Source organism: Crassostrea angulata, chromosome 9, assembly GCF_025612915.1.
Source record: "Crassostrea angulata isolate pt1a10 chromosome 9, ASM2561291v2, whole genome shotgun sequence".
Classification (NCBI taxonomy): domain Eukaryota; kingdom Metazoa; phylum Mollusca; class Bivalvia; order Ostreida; family Ostreidae; genus Magallana; species Magallana angulata.
In genome coordinates, this window is record NC_069119.1 from 18960354 (window position 1) to 18972189 (window position 11836).

Sequence of the window (11836 nt, forward strand, 5' to 3'; positions counted from 1 at the left end):
GTCCTCTCACGAAAAATTTGGATATGTAGGAATTTGTTTTAACATTCGGAAATAGGAAAAAGTATATATTAATTCTTCGTACATGTTACAATTTCATTGACACAGATTAAACAAATCTTAAAGATCTTTGAGTTATTGATACATGCTATGTATAGTCAACAACAAGCATTGAGAAAAAAAAACCCATTTATTGTTCATTAATATATATATATATATATATATATATATATATATATATATATATATATATATATATATATATATATATATATATATATATATATGTTAAATTTGATATTCCAATGTATTTATACCTCTTATAAAGTTTATAAAATTTCTTGATTGACATTAAAATGACAATATTTATATAATAATCGGTCTCTGAACTCCCGTGTATGTGGGGTATTAGTCCTACCCGTTGACCCACTTACAAATATTCCATTAATATGCAGAGGCTCTGTTGATTTTTAAGTAAATTCATTACAAACGCTTTTATTAATAATATTTTAATTACATTTATTGCTGAGTCATTGACTAATAACATGTTGTCAGCTAACTGCAGTGATATCAGGATTAAAAGTATTAAACATCCTTTTTTTTTTGTTATTTCCGATGCATAACCAAATAACGTAAATGTAAGGTATGTTGTTGCATTACCCATTTGTAAAACCCAAGACGATACTATAGAATTACTTACTACAGGGTGAATTCATGCAGTGAAAATATATTTAGATTAAATTACTATCATACTTTTGTCATTGACATTAATTTACAAGTTCGTGTACTCAAAAGACAGAACAACTTCAGCTTCTCTTTCTGGGGAAATTATGATATAGTTATAAATATGTACCGGTCACAAACACATCTAATTGTTTAATATTCTCTGTTGGATCGGGGAATTTTCTCTCCAAAAAAGCAGACGTTTTCATCTATTTTAAAAAAGAAACTGTACCGTTTACCGAAAGAGCTTTGAAAAATTCCTGTTTTAATTAAGTTTATTTCGGCTTCATGGGCTTTATTCCTAAATTATATCTATGATGATCCTATGATAATCTTCCTTTTGTTCCTATCCCCGTCAGCGTGCCTCTTTTTTATGTCGTTGCCAAATCTCAAAATTGACGGTTTACCCCTCAATTTTCGTCGTCGCCACCGTTGTTGATGGACCAAGATGGATGTCACGTGACCAATTTTTAAAGCGCGGTTATTCAAATCGATTGTATTTTTCACAACACTTAAAAAATAAAATACATATTTTTTTTAATTCTCGTATCTTTGTAATACGGTTGATTTAGATAGAGTAATTTGTGTGCAAGTCCTATCTTCAAACAAAGCTGAAGTTAGGAAGCAAATAGTCAGATGTTTTTATTATTCAATTGAGTAGGAGTTATTGTATTCTAAAAAGTTTTATAAATTCGTGGCCAGATGTTTGTACATGCAACCAAACAAAAATCATGCAAGGGTCTAAAGTTTCATTTTAATGTCACTTTCAATTTGCATCCGAATATCAGATTAATTTTAGATTTATATATAAATATACATACATGTCACTATAAGTATTACATTCTTTTATTAGCATTTAGTTGGAGAGAACATTTCCTAAAGGTAAGACAACAATCTTTTGTGGCAAAGTTGTTCCGTCCTTATCTGTGGGCATTAAATTTCACAGTAATTGTAAAAATTGAAGTTTCGAAAATAAAATGATGGAAAATATTTCGATTTGCCAAAACACATTTCGTTGCCAAGTTTCGTATTCCGACTAACTTTTCATTTCGAGGATCGACTCACTAAATTGTCTACGGAAACAGTCTTTTCAATAAAAAAAACATTGTGAATCCATGTACAATATATATATATATATATATATATATATATATATATATATATATATATATATATATATATATATATATATATATATATATATATATATATATATATATAAAGTAAATTTTCATTGATTGTTATTCTACATTATAAAAATGATGAAAATTATTCATGTTTTTAGATACTACACCCTCCATTCTTTGATTATAACAATGGATTGCTTGAAAATAGAGATTATAGCGACGCTTTTGTGCGTGGCTATGTATGCGTCGAGTGCAGACCAACAAAATTCCAGTAACTTTCTCACTAACTATGCCAGACACCAAAACATCTGCGATAAGATTGGATGGGAACCAAAATGTGAAAAAGGTGCCACTAGAAAAGAAGGTAATCTTTAATAAATTTCTTAAAACTTTGAAAAATTGTCTTCATTTGTTATGAATTTGAATACCTTTTTTAATTTACTTCAATAGTGTAATTTTTTAATCATTAAAGCACAATATTCTGCATTTATTAATTCATTAAACTGCTTTAGAGATATGTTAACTGAATCTGTGCATTGTCTGGTTTTTTTTAAATCAATTTATTTTTAATCGATATATACATGTATTTGCATATGGCTAATACTAAATGTACATGTAACAAATCGTAACTACATGTACTTACTTTATTTCTTGTAAAAAAAAAATTAAAACTGTTGATTTATTTAATTATTTCTGGGTCGAAAGCATTTCTCATGATTGTAATAACAAACACCATGAAATTTGGTTTTTTTAAAGACTGCCAAGGAAAAGCCATCGTATTTCATGCACTTTTGGCTAAAAGACTTAAAAATGTGCCCAAAGACACCATCATCAAGTTTGAAAACGTTGAGATCAACCAAGGAAATGGATATAACCCGGCCACCGGTAAATTTACAGCTCCTGTAGATGGCCTCTATTCGTTTTTATGGACCTACCATATACCAAAATCCGAAGTGTACCTTTATGGATATGTGAATGGAAAAATAAGAGCAAGCATAGGAAGTATGCCATCAAATTGGCAGAATACGTCGGGACATTTTATAGGAAAACTGAAGAAGGGGGACCAATTCTGGATTGCAAGTTTCCATGGCACCGCTCCTTTAATACACGAGAATTATACATATTTGTCAGGGTACAAAATTAATGGTTGCTAAGACAAGAATCTGTCAATAAAATATGAATTGCAAGTTTCAATTGGGTTATGTATTTTTCTGCAATGTCGCCTGTCCCAAGATATTTATGCAGCACATTTGGACGATTTTTAATAAAAATACACATCAACCTGTGAAAGAAGTGCAATTGAAATCGGTGAAAGGAAATATATCCAAGATATCTTCATTGACATATCCTTTTTCATTGAGAAATAGTCACAGAAACGAAAGAAAAACGTATTTCTTACGGAGATTTATAACTGGAAATGTTATGTTTTCTTCACTCAAAATTTACTCGGAATACCTCGCACAATTTTTCAACGTTATCATCCGGGTACTTTTATCTCTTTTGCAATGCAAAATCCCAATAGACCAAATATATCTTGGGACAGACTATATAAATAAGTATGAATCTGGTTTTGATTTACATACCGGGTAATTATGATATCTAAAATGCTTAACTAAAAGAAATATGTAATAATTCTAAAGGACATTGTTTATTTTTTCTTTCAGTTTTACTTTTGAAAAGTTAATTTGTCATGTTAAGTATACTAAATTATTTGTAATGGCCAGCAAACATTTTAAAGTCAGTTGCAATATACAGGACACACATTTTTTTGTTAATATGTAAACAAAGCTTGTGCCATATTTTGGTTTGCATATTTTGTTGAAAATACTGGAAATACTTCATTTTCCTTGAATTTTCTTTCTGCAAGTTTACATATGTTTCATGAACATGATATTACAGTTTTTAAGTGTTGTCACTTCTAATTTGTTTTAAATAATGTATTTTCTATTTAAACGAAAACAATTAATAAACAATGATATCGTTTATTACTGAAAATTGACATACAATTTCGGCTAAAGCTTTGAAATTAACCTTAGGTAAGCATTGTAAATATTATAATTTGGAAAACTAAAATTTGAAAATTTAAATTGTGACCATGCTCCTTCAAAATTGAAATGTAATAATCTATAAAGAAATGTTTATTCATCAACTCTAATATTCATAAAATCAAAGCAATTCTCATCCATTGTACAGAATCATAGATCAGTAGTCTGTTACATTAGACAAATATGTTTAAATCTAATAAATATTTTACAGATCAATGACACAAGGATAAGTATATACACATGTATAATTATATGTTTGTTTGTGCATATATATACAGAGGGCTATGAAAGTCATTGCATGTAGACACTGTGCACTGGATGTAAATCATTATACACAAAACTATGTATATTAAATATTGTTCATTTATAATATAAAACAATGATAATGGAAATATGATTAAAAGTAGATCACAGATAGTAATTATGCATAGCACCAAATCAGCTTGTGGTAGCCATTCTGATGGCACAATCAGCTCTTGTTGCATAAATCGGTAAGTCAACATTTTGCACAGATAATTATTCCAAGTTAGTTCTGCTAGCTATATCAGTTTTGAACTGGTCCCCATATCAGCTGAACTTTAGCTGGTCATGAAAACGCAGTATGGAATTGACTGGTTCCTTGTCCTAATTAAGCTGGTCCTGGGTTTTCAATCAAACAAGCTGCACCCATACCAGTCCCCATGCACATGGAGACAACACCAAACGCCCTACAAATGGTTGTCACATAAATTTACTCAGCGCTGAATGCACAGGCAGTTCTGTTGCATGTTATTATGTGAAATTTCATATGAATAGATGACTTTTTTGATGGAAATGAAAGTTTGTGAACTCAAATGAAATGCAGTGTTTGAAATGTGCACATCATAAATGTTATATGACTGTGGAATCTAGCATTTAAAATTTGAACTCATGTCAGTTTCAAACATTAGAAAATTTCATACGAAATTTATATGACCTGAAATGTACATAAAAACTTAAGATGAGTCAACGTAAATGCTCTTGTTAAGAGTTTAAATAGAGATAATTAGAAACTTTAAAATTCACCTAGTCTTGAAATAGACTGCTTACAAACAGAACGTAAGGGGCAAATATAAAAATTAGGGGCAAAAATTTCCCTGTATACAGTTAAAGGAATTATATTTTTTAAAGATTTCAACATGTGAAATCCTTAAGGGAAGTACAATTACAAGCATATGTATTATTCTTACGCAAAATTCTTATCTTTTCCCCTTTTAGTCTCACCCTTCTTACCTTTTTCCTCGTCTTTCCAACTCGTGCAGTAGCGTCGCTATTTGTCTGGCTCCTGTGCATCCTAGTGGATGACCAAGAGCAATGGCTCCACCCAGGGGATTTACTTTCTCTGATGGAATGCCCAGTTTTTTGACTGTGTAATAAGCCTGGCTGGCAAATGCCTCATTGATTTCAAAAACATCTATGTCATCAATGGTTAGGCCTTCAATGTTTGGAAGTACAGAAAACTAGTTAATCTTTATGATAAAATCAATTAAGCAGGCTTCCTTTAAATATTGTAAATATGCCTATAATTAACTACTAGCACTTTTCCTGACATAGAGATCTATCAAGAGGCAAAATGGGGGAAAACACATTCAAGTGAACTGTACATTTTTTTGGTTTATTTATCCAAAATAAATGTCTATGACAGTCATATTTGTGGGGGTTTTTTTTAATTTTTGATGAGTATGTGATAATGTACATCATGTAGAAAGTTAAAAGTCATGTCCATATACATATTGCATATGTTTGTTAAGGGTGTTATTTACTCAGGGTTTGAGTTCTCAAATTCCGATTGTTAAAAAGTTCAATGTAATGAGTAAAATTTGTTCTAAACACAAAAAATGTTTATGAAATGAATTATTATTGACAAAACATTCAATATTTTTACTTTATTATGGAATTATGCTCAAACAGAAATTGACTTTTAGCCAGACAGAGGAAATTCGGACTAAATTTTGCAGATTTTGTTTTTTGCTAAAAGTTTTTTGGCAGTAGTCTAATATTAGAAGTTAAAATTTTATATTTAAGTCTACGTAATTTTGCATATTTTCTGTTGGTTTTACCTCACTTAATCATTAAAATAATCTTATGACACGAATAATAAAAATATCGAAAAATGCCCAAAAACGATAAAAGACATCATATCTCAAAATTTTGATCATTGACCTCATATAAATTTTATGGCAACAGAATAAGATCAATATAAGTAGTTCAATATCATAAATGTTTTTGTATTATCATCATTCAATTTTTTGTAAAATTGAATCAAAAATGGGTAGGGATTTGAAAACTGTTAGAGGAAATTCGAACTGAATTTTTTTTTTTAAATTGATGCTGAAATCTTAATGTTGTGTACTTATTTAGTGCCACTACCATTCATAAATTGTATCTTATTTTTTAAAGTGTTTAATTATTTGTAATATTTTTAAAATTAAGAAAATCTCAATCGTAGTGTAAAATTTTATGGGATTTTTCTTGATTTTTCAATAAATATTCAATGGCCATTAACTCAAAAAGTAGGTCATTGACCTACTTTTCTGAAAGTGAAAAATAACAATACGAGCAAAGGTTTATAACACACAATAGATGGTTTTTCATTATCATCAGTGGATTTTTTTTTCATTCTGAGTAAACATCATCCTTAATTACAGTTGTGGAGATCATATATCATAGAATACACTAAACTGAAACTGATTATATACAAGTACATACTTTTGAATGCATCTGAATGAATTAATATAACACCTTCATATTTTAGCGATGTTATATGTTAAAAAATAATGCACCTTTTCAATCAGTCACATTTATTAAATACTTCTATCATGAAATAGATTTTCCTAAAGAATACATGGATATGGTATACCTGTCTTTTTCAATAGTTCTGGAATGGCCACCGCCGGTCCGATTCCCATGATGTCTGGGGGGCACCCTACTACAGCGTACCCCCGGACCACCCCGAATACCCTCAGCCCCCTCCTGGCAGCCTCTGATCTGCGGGCCATAAGAACCGCTGCTGCTCCATCACTAACTTGGCTGGAGTTTCCTACACAACAGGATATACATTTGTGACAGTCCATATCATTGGTTATTCTCAATATGTATTACTATGTACTTAATTGTTAACAGGGGACAACAAAATTTTCCATTGTGAATTAACAAATTATGACCATGCATGAGCATATAGTCAGGTACATTAAGTTAAGATTTACCAGCAGTGGTAGACCCGCCCTCTTTGAATGCGGGCTTTAGTTTCAGCAGTTTTTCCAGGGTTGTTGGTCTCACTCCTTCATCTTTTGACACCTAGTAAGAACAAACATTCTGAGTTTATGTATACATAGCATGAAAATATAATCCTTTCCTAAAAGAATCCAGAAAAGGAGTGCAAAATCATTGCTTCTAGAATATAACAAGACGAAAAGTCAGGAAAACCTAATTTATAACCAAATCTAGTTTCATTTGTAGTGGACTATAAAATATCCCAGTTAAAGTTCAAAAATGTTATCGCTGTCTTTTTTTTTAAAATGGAAAATAATTAGAATGTGTTCAAAATTAAAGCATAAAAAACCTACAAGTATGTCTGACAATCTTAATGAGGATTCATACACGTATATTAAACATATACTAAATGTCACATACTGTGACTGTGTGCTCGTTTCCATCCTTGTCCGTGACTTTGGTGGTGACAGGAGTTATCTCCTTATTAAACGCACCAGTCTGCTGGGCCTTGCCAGCTCTGTCAACATTTTGTATGAAAATCAATAATAAATACTGTATAACAAGCATTATAGCATGCAAAATACATATCTGTAAGATTGGCAAAAAATGTCTGCTCCCCCATGTTGAAAGCCTGTCATTAATTTCTGTATATAAAGGGAGATAAATGAAAGTTTGCTCACAGAAATAAATTGTCACAGATATCATCTCTGGACAACTCAAGTCATTTAGGAATAAAAATTAACAGTAAGACCAAGTTTAACCTGCCATGACAGTTTATGTAATAAGGTTGACCATGACCTTTGACATTTCACCCCTGGTACTAACCTTTGTTGTGACAACAAGGCAAATTTGTCCTGCTCTTCTCTTGTGATTCCAAACTTTTCTGCAACATTTTCTGATGTCATTCTAAAATAAACATGATTAAAGAACTCCACAGGTTAAATTTTGAACATTTTCTCCATTCATATATTAAATGAGTCAATTAGCAGAATTATAAAATTACATGTGTACATGTATCATGTTCAATTAAAAAAATTCATATTGATATTATAAATCTACATGACTATTGTACACTTTACAACAGAATGAGAGCTTGTCTAGCTATCATTATTACATTTAAATAAATCATTACATTGTTACATCTGACACTTATCCTATTAGCATATCTAGCTAACCATTATTACATTACATATATCATTACATTACACTTACCCCATTGGGATGAGAACTTGTCTGGCAAGGTCATGTTCAAACACAGAGGGGTTGATGGGGGCCAAGGAACTTGTATTCCTGTGCATGCTCATAGATTCTACCCTGGAAAAGAGAAACAATACTGGATGTAACTTACCACAATAGTTTGAGTCTGACCATTAAGGAGCAGGAAGGGGTGGGGGGGGGGGGGGGGGGTAATGGCATTTAATCACTTGGAAAATGTAGAGTATGGGCCAGTTTGGGAAATGTGAAATGTATATACATACCCTGCTCCTATTCCTAAATCAATCTGGCCCGTTTTAATGGCACCTAAAATACACAAACAAAAAAGTTAGCAAAACAGTGCACAAAAGAGAGTCAGAAATAATGAAATATTCAAGGAAATTCATTTATCAAATAGTATTCTATTATATTAGATTTTCAGGTGATTATTGTACATTTGGTTTTCTCTTTGTTTCTAAATTATTGATGTTTCAAATGATTGCATGGTAAAATGCAAGACAGAGTTTTAATTGTTTCAAATTCTTTCATCTAAATATAAAGTATATTTTGTGTGATCGGCTTCGGCCGATCACTGTTGTGTCCATATGAATCATCCGGCAAATGCTTCCACGTGCGCACACATTCCGCTTGCATATGTAGTTCTTATAAAAACTTAAAGCTTTGGTTTAGTATATTTATAACATTTTACTCAGTTTTATTTCAATTCATTTACCTTAAGAGATGCAAACATACCTTAAATACAGTTCGACCTGTTAATTCAAGAATGCAAATTTGTCTCATGCGAAAGAATTTCGATCGAAAGATTCATTCAGTAATGCAGTTGACCTCGATGAACTGCATGACCTCAATCATAAGAAAATGCTCCATGAACTGACCTCGATCTCTTGATGTTGCATAATAGTAGCTAGGAAGACGGCTTGATTTATAAACAAAGTTACGTTATAATGCGACCTCAATAGCAAGTTATGATGGCATTCTATGTTTTTCAGTCGCATTAAATTATTTTATTACAACTCTTTCTTTGTATACGTGTTAATGCTCTTTGAAGAGCCCTACCTAGTATTCTGAAGAAGAAGATATATTAACATTTAATAATTACGTTAAAAATATACAACTAGACAAGGAGTTTACGAACGGCTTTCCCGAAATTTATTTCAAAATTAAATTTGTTGATGGTTTATAATGATGAAATTATGGTGTACAGATTCAAAATATTCTATATTTTGTAAAAATACAGTACTTTTTTAATTGTTTTACATCAAACTGATCATGTTGATTGCTTCTAGCTATCTATATATCATTATTTCCGATCATTCCTTTAAAAGGAATACTTGAATGTTTGAATTCTTATACGGTCCAGTTTCCTCACCTGCTATGGTCATACAGGCCTGCAGTCCTGAGGAACACTGTCTATTAACAGAGTGAATGGGCGTAGTTTCTGGAATCCCACTGTGTGAAAAGGAAATATTAGATTCAATATCAATCTCTGTTGAATAGTAGGGGAAAAAATCACATACATATACCTGAAAAACATCTTTTAATCATGTGAAAGAAAATTTTGCAAGAATTCTTATGCCTTGTTTTCATCAGAGCATAAAAATCTCTGACCAAGAAAATGTTGTAGAGTAAAAAAAACTATAGTCACCTGAAGAATTGTCCGGTTCTGGCAGACACAGCTGGCCTTGGATCTCCAACATTACCTGGATAAAATACACAGGTATACAGTGAGATTAAGTTTTACAATTTATAGCATGAGCCCTACATATACTATATAAGAACTCTTAGTGTCCTAAGGTGCTTCTTCAATTCAATATCCATCTGTATACAGTTAAATTTACAACTACCTAAAGTAAGCCCATTTAATGTTATAATTTTTTATCACAGTCTTGAGAAAGTTCTTCTTAGACCTAAGAAAAAAAATTGTTTGTTTCCGCTTTCCCGACCGACCCTAGCTTTACCCCCGACTCAAAACTTTCTTTAAGGATTTTTGATGGAAAATCGTTTATTTTCGTTTTTTTTCCGATTTGGAAAAAAAATTACTCAAAATTTTGGTCACAAAAACGCTTAAAGCAGTTACTCTTCTCAAATCAGTGTAACTCAAACGTTTTGTTTCAAAATGGCTGTATGTTTCCATGTGTTGTAGATATTAATAATGCTCTCATCGTTGGCAGAGGAAGTATCTGATATATAATATCATTTTGGTGTTTTCTTAAGACCAGCTTAATAGTCAGGAATGATATTAAAAGTATTTCTCATTTTATACCATTCAGCAGTGTCAGTATCTAACCGGCATGTATGGATACTGCAATATTAAAGGGAAAAAAATTTTTGAAAAAATAAAAAAAAATTCTGACCGACCGACCCTACTTTTTTTTCAGCATGAAAGCGGAAACAACCTATTTTTTTTGTTTGGCCTTACTTAAAAGCATACAAACGTGTCTTCTCTAATTAATAATTAAAAGAAATGTTTGAACAAATTATTTAACATCAAGGTGCTACATTATTCATGCCCAAAACTATTTATCATAATCAGTCGGGCTGTGGAGTTACATGTTAGTCTTACGGTAAGCTTCATAGATGAATAGAAACTGGCATGTACTTACATGTATAATTTCAATCTTCATAAAAATACTGACCAACACAAATGTCTTGTACATCTGCTGGAGCAACCTTGGCCTCTTGTAGAACAGCCTGGAACACTGGGACTAGCAAATCATCCGTAAACGTATCCTACAAATAGAATATCAGGGTTAACAAATCATCACAGTGTTTATCAAAATAATGTACAATTGTTAAGATCGTTTAAACCACAGGCACCTGAATTTTTATCAATCAGTCGCTTAATAAGTCATATATCAAAAAATTCTACCCCTACTATATATAAAACAAGTGTATTTATATATAGTAGGGGTAGAATTTTTTTATATATGACTTATTAAGCGACTGATTGATAAAAATTCAGGTGCCTGTGTTTAAACCCAGAATATCATTTATCCTTTCCTATACCTATCCTGCATCAATACTATATCAGCCGTGTTTCCTGTCGTATCGTTTATCGTCTTAAAAAAACTATACCTTGAAGGAACCCCTGCCTCCTTTGGCGATCGGCGTACGGCGAGCAGACACAATGACAACGTCGTCTGGACTGTCAGAGAATTTTCTGGCCGAGGCCTCTTTGGTTACCAATCTGGATGCCTCGTTACTTGTGCCTGTTCCTGAGAGATGGCTGAAAGTAACACGTAGCCTCTCCATTTTGCAAACACCTGGAATCTGGGACGAACGGTTCAATTTCTAGATCATAATGATAAGTCTAGTTTATGAACTTTCACTTTATCATCGTCGTCACAGGGTCCAACTTACTTCAGAATGTCGAGCCCGATGTTTCTCATACTGAAAAGCTTTGCGCGTTTCACACCATGTCGTTAGTATATACATATATATACGTCCCTGATGATAACCTGAGTGTTTTGAACAAATTTTTAAAATGTCATGAAAATT

The 11836-nt window shown here is 31.7% G+C and overlaps 2 protein-coding genes across 2 annotated transcripts; one reads left to right on the forward strand and one right to left on the reverse strand.

Moving 5' to 3' along the window:
- Positions 1 to 1536: 1536 nt before the first annotated feature.
- On the forward strand, positions 1537 to 3118 carry LOC128163987 (complement C1q tumor necrosis factor-related protein 3-like). The gene is made up of 3 exons (XM_052827695.1): positions 1537 to 1602; positions 2006 to 2211; positions 2604 to 3118. Exons 2-3 carry the CDS (start codon positions 2037 to 2039, stop codon positions 2999 to 3001), a joined length of 573 nt encoding a protein of 190 aa, XP_052683655.1. The 5' UTR covers positions 1537 to 1602; positions 2006 to 2036; the 3' UTR covers positions 3002 to 3118.
- Positions 3119 to 3815: 697 nt separating this feature from the next.
- LOC128163986 (3-ketoacyl-CoA thiolase B, peroxisomal-like) lies at positions 3816 to 11704 on the reverse strand. The gene is made up of 12 exons (XM_052827694.1): positions 11414 to 11704; positions 10975 to 11068; positions 9984 to 10038; positions 9708 to 9787; positions 8602 to 8644; positions 8336 to 8437; positions 7949 to 8029; positions 7544 to 7640; positions 7117 to 7207; positions 6771 to 6950; positions 5144 to 5345; positions 3816 to 4599 (listed from the first exon to the last, which is right to left on the reverse strand). Exons 1-12 carry the CDS (start codon positions 11588 to 11590, stop codon positions 4521 to 4523), a joined length of 1281 nt encoding a protein of 426 aa, XP_052683654.1. The 5' UTR covers positions 11591 to 11704; the 3' UTR covers positions 3816 to 4520.
- Positions 11705 to 11836: the final 132 nt, after the last annotated feature.